Source organism: Elephantulus edwardii, unplaced genomic scaffold, assembly GCF_000299155.1.
Source record: "Elephantulus edwardii isolate Elephantulus edwardi_28Jun2011 unplaced genomic scaffold, EleEdw1.0 scaffold00219, whole genome shotgun sequence".
In the NCBI taxonomy this organism is placed as follows: domain Eukaryota; kingdom Metazoa; phylum Chordata; class Mammalia; order Macroscelidea; family Macroscelididae; genus Elephantulus; species Elephantulus edwardii.
In genome coordinates, this window is record NW_006399969.1 from 1,855,725 (window position 1) to 1,861,040 (window position 5,316).

The 5,316-nt window shown below is 38.5% G+C and overlaps 1 protein-coding gene across 3 annotated transcripts in view; it reads left to right on the forward strand.

Moving 5' to 3' along the window:
- Nucleotides 1-5,316, forward strand: part of AKT3 (v-akt murine thymoma viral oncogene homolog 3) — a 383,708-nt gene that overhangs the window by 192,769 nt on the left and 185,623 nt on the right. For 2 of the 3 annotated variants that reach the window (XM_006898067.1, XM_006898066.1), the window contains exon 2: nt 2,545-2,670. In XM_006898067.1, coding sequence (XP_006898129.1) covers nt 2,545-2,670 — 126 coding nt within the window. Of the gene's footprint in view, nt 1-2,544; nt 2,671-5,316 lie in introns of those variants that run through there. The other variant, XM_006898068.1, reaches the window with a different exon arrangement.

Sequence of the window (5,316 nt, forward strand, 5' to 3'; positions counted from 1 at the left end):
AATGAAAGTTTACAGAGACTTTGGATTTCCATTCATTCATTGTTGCACTTTTCTCCCTGCCCACCCCACCCCCAATTCGCTTTTCTTTTTGAAAAATAAAAGAAAAAATTCTTTCATTGTTATTCGATCCCTCCCCTCCACCATGCTACCTTCGTTCTGAACTCCTGACATAACAATAATATCTAATGTCAGGTTTAAGCTTGAATAACTAGCAATCATGAGGAGAATCTGATTTGTAGAAAAAGATTGTGATCTTCCATTTGTTCTTTGATTAAACACTTAAGATAGAATAATTGGATAGAAATATCCAGTAGAAATCTGAGAACCGGGACCAGTGTATTCTTTCAGCTCTTGCTGTATTATGGACCCACTTGTTGCTTAAGAGACGTGATGAATTAATAGTAATGAACACATGGTCATACATAAAATGGGAAGCTGATGCATATCCCTCTAGATCCACTTCTTTATTTCTTACAACAACCATCCATGTGGGATTTTCTCTCTTCCTGAATACCCAGGATAGACTTTAGACGCACACTGTCAGTTGTACAATTCCTCTCTGTCCTCAAGGTTCTCAAGGCTGGGCTCTTCATGAGTTAACACTCCTGGCCTTACACACAGCTACCCGATAGCTAGACGCCAGGCCTCGCTACCCCAGTGACTCCCATAATTCTCCAGAATGGCTCCTAGGCCTCATTGAAAGGGGTATAAAGCCTTTTCCATATAACCACATATTACATTAAGAAGCCACACAAATGAGTTCTGGAAGGATTTTTTTTCTCATGGAGCGTCATGTTATAAAGAGACTTGATATTCCTCTCACTTATACCATCAATCTGGAAGCTCCAAGAGCCATAGTCCTTTATAACGTTATTGCAGTGTCAGAGTGTGTGTGTGTGTGTGTGTGTGTGTGTGTGTGTGTGAGAGAGAGAGACACACACACACACACACACACACACACACGGACCCTGCTCCACAGGAGCAATCTCTGTGTGATTTACAGCTTCAAGAACCCACTGGAGGGTCAGCTACGTGTCGGTTCCATCTCCATGGCAGTGAGATGACAGCTTGGATGGCTGGTACTCACTGAACACCTGTGTCAGTTTTCAGCATGCTCTTTTCTTTCCTGTAGTTCCCAAGTGAGATTTTTGGGCTCCCATCTCATTTTTGCACACTTAAGTGTTGGCTGGCTGTTTTAGAAGAATAACAACACATTGGATTATTGGGGAACTCCAGTTGTTGTCAGAAACAAAACACAAGGCCAAATGTACTTCTTTGTCCCACATATAAGTAACCAGATGATACACTTTCTCTTTTTGTTATGCAAAGGTTGGTAAAAAGTCATTTCTTACATATTTGCTGTTAAGAGTTTTGTGTTTGTGGTGTGTGCATATAGGGAACTCTGGTGACCCAGTGGTAAGAAGCTACTCTGCAGTCCCAATTGCATGTGGTTCAAATCTACCAGTTGCTCTGCAGGAGCAGGACGAACAATATCCTCCCAAACTATTTACTTCCTCAGAAAGCCTGCTAGAGAGTGAGCTATGAGCCAGTTCTGACTCTGTTGTAACAACTGTATGTAGTGTATGCATGCATGATTTTAAACCTTGTTCCTTTTCATAGTTTATTTACAGACTTGTACAAAAAGTCATAGTCTTATGAGGGATAACAGAATGTTGTTTAAGCAAATGGCGAGAAAAATATAGCAATGAAAATAGTATTTTTCTTCATTATGGAAAAAAATTACTGTGGTTAATAAGTTAGTTAGTAGTACGCATCCAAGAGCTAGATAGTCACTAAGGATGATAGAAGGATCAGTGTTTTTGACTTGGGTTACTAGAGAAGTGTTGAACAGTGGACTGCGAGGAGAATAAACAAGTCTGTCCTAGAGAGAGTGAAACCAGGCTGCTCCCTGGAGGCAAGGATTTTGAAGTTCTGTCTCACATATTCTTAGGCATGTTGCCAGGAGGGTCTAGACCTTGAAGAGGGACATCATGCTTGGAAGGGTGGAGGGTCAGTGCAGGAGAGAAAGACGGATTGACACAGTGACTGAAGATAAGCGATTAGGTCTGTCGAAGATGATGAGATTGGCTCAAAATAGGGCAGATTTCTGAGCAAATGAATCACAAGCAACTTGATGGCATATAACAACAGATGGAAGAAAAACATCTACTTTATATGTCCCTTATATATTAACTATTAAATTTTTATTGATACTGTGCAGGCTTTTTTTGACTGCTAAAGGTGTGCTCTTACAGCCACCTGATAAATCAAAACCCTGGAAAAATGTGTGCCCTCTTGAGTGGTTCTCGGAAGGAATAATGGTACAAATGAATTTGCAAAGTGAGATGTCATTAAAAACAAAACATGTTTGTGTTTCTTGACTGTTAGTTTCAGGCTTATGCATTTTCTTTTGTGGAGTAAATAAAAAAAGAATATTAACAATTTTTATAAACCAATTTTATAGAGCATATACAGTAATTTATTTTTCACGTAAAAACTGCTATTAATATTTTCAGCATTAACATGCATGCTTTCCTCATGTAGGAGAATATATAAAAAACTGGAGGCCAAGATATTTCCTTTTGAAGACAGATGGCTCATTCATAGGATATAAAGAGAAACCTCAAGATGTGGACTTAGCCTATCCTCTCAACAATTTTTCAGTCGCAAGTAAGTTACCGTAATGGCTGATTTATAATTATATCTTTATATGCCTTTTGTGTCAGTTATCTTAAGATCTGTGAGAAGCCTATTGTAAAGCTTTTGTATCTAATGTTTCCATTTTGGTAAACTTTCAATCTTTTAGCATAGGGACTATCAATAATAGTCTTATATAGTGCAGTATCATTTACTATTTTTATATTTTATTGAACTTGGTTGCAAAATGTTAAAGTACTTAATGCATTTCTAATCAGTCTTCATTCTTCTGGTTGATAGTAACAAAAGAAACCCAAGATTGCCTGTAGATTTTTTTTTTTTTAGTATTTTTTGCACTCAAATTTTTATTTCTTATTAATATCTCAGAAAATTCTTGTGTCTTAAATTTATTTGGACTTTATATTTGTTTGAACATAATACAAGTAAATTGATGGTGATGGTGATGATTTTAGTCTTTTCAAACTACTCGCATTTACTGACTAATCAGTGAAAGGACCTTTTTGAGTTCATCCAGGAGTGAAGCATTTTATAAAACTAGGAGCTAGAGTGTACACCGTTGATATTAAGCAGTTAACTATGTAAATCCTTCATTTTGGCCTTGGTTGTATGTTTTCATTTACTAGTCATTTAGAAAAGTTAGAAAGAAATAATTTCCACAACTATTAAGCAGAAGTAAATAATATATAAAAATACAAGAAAGCAACAGAGAATTTTTAAAAAGCAAAAGTCCTTGAGTATTATACAATTAATTTTATTGTTTTTACTCCTAATTGCTTTGTGCAGGCTAACATTTTTCAGTAGAGTGAATTGTCCTTTCCTTGTAGGCAAAAGATGAATAATTTGAGTTAAGAAGAGACAGACTTTAAAAAATTTTCTCTGTGTTGATGAATTCTTAGGCAGAGAATTTTGTTTTCAACAATATGAGACTGCCATCATATGTATGAGTTAGTTGTAGAATCACCTTTTCGTTGTCCAGATACCCCAGATACATGACTTTTATCTTGGTAGCAGGGGATTTTTAATCCTGTTGTTGTTGTTTGAAATATGCCTTAAGAACACATTTTCATTCATAAAGCATTCTGTTTTACATGATGAATGGCTTTTCAAATGTTGTTGTGTGTTGAGTCTGAGCTGACCTATAGCTGATATCTGTTAGGTTTTCAGAGGCAGTTAATTGCACGGGAGAAGATTACCATTATTCTCCCACCGAGTAGTGGGTGGATTCAAACTGCTTGCCTTTGGAATTACAGCTCAGCTTCTTGCCACTAGGCCACCAGTGCTTCCTTTTGAAATACTAGCTTTATATATGTTATAATTCCCTACTTAAAACCAGTATATTTTAGTTTGTCTATTTTACTAGCTGTTGTTATTGATTTTTCTGAAATAATTTGGAAAAGTACAGAACTCCTGTATCTGCTGATGAGAATGCAGCATTTTTTGACCTTATGAAATTTCACACCCTACTAAGTTTTAAAGACGCACTGTATGTCACAGTCTGCCAACATCTGCTGCAACACTTCCACTGGCAGAGGCGGAAATAGATGCTGTTCTCTGAGGGAGACTGACAGCAGGCCTGCCCACAGAACAAATAGTCGTCTGCAGCTGTATTCCCTGCTGGTGAGACCGAAGGCTTGCAGGCTGTTGACGGAGACTAACAAGTGACGTTGGAGATCAGCTTCAAAAAGTGTTGACATCGGTGTTACACGAAAGCTATTTTAAATGGCTTATCCTTACAGCTTGACTTACTGCAAACTTAAACTTCATAAATAATGATTGTTGTTGTTAGATGCCATGGAGTTGGAACCAACTCATTGGCGATCCTCTATCTGCTTTTCAGAGACTGTAAATCTCATAGGAGGAGATTGCCCATCTTTTCCCCGCAGACCAGCTAGTGGATTTGAACCATATACCTTTGATTTGGCAGCCCAGCTCCTCAACACTGGGCCAACAGAGCTCCCTAAATAAAGATTACCTTGGGGAAAAAATATAGCGCAGTGATTCAGATTTCATTGTTCCTGCAGCTAGTTGGGCAGCTCAGTATTCCAGACTCCCAAGCTTTAGTCCTTTATTAGTAGTGAGAACATTTGGAGTCACTGCATTTGTAAGGTCATTTTCTGACCTTGTGAGGTAGAATTTGATTGGACCCTTGAAGAGTTAAGTGTTAAGCAAACAAAGAGAACAAGGCAGACTGGCAGGAAAACAAGTAGAAACAATTTCATCAAGAGGTACCATTATCAGTATTTTTTTTTCCTCTTGGTCAGGTCACTTTTAGTATATTAAGATTATTTGGCAAGGCATTTTTAGGGTATTTTGGAAGGTGTGAGATATTAGGAATGTTGTTGTTATGTGCCCTCAAGTCGTTTGCGACTCATAGCGACTCTATGCACAACAGCCCTAAACCCTGCTCTATCCTGCGCCAACCTCACCCCCTCTGACACACCCATCCCATTACTCCAGTCACCGAATCAATCCATCTCACAGAGGGTCTTCCCCTCCTGCGCTGTCCCTCCACCCTCCCAAACATGATGTCCCTCTCCAAGGACCCGTCCCTCCTGGCAGCATGTCCAAAGTATGTCAGATGAAGCCCCAGAATCCTTGCCTCCAAGGAGTAGCTTGGTTTAATCCTCTCCAAGATGAATCTGTTTGTTTTCCTGACAG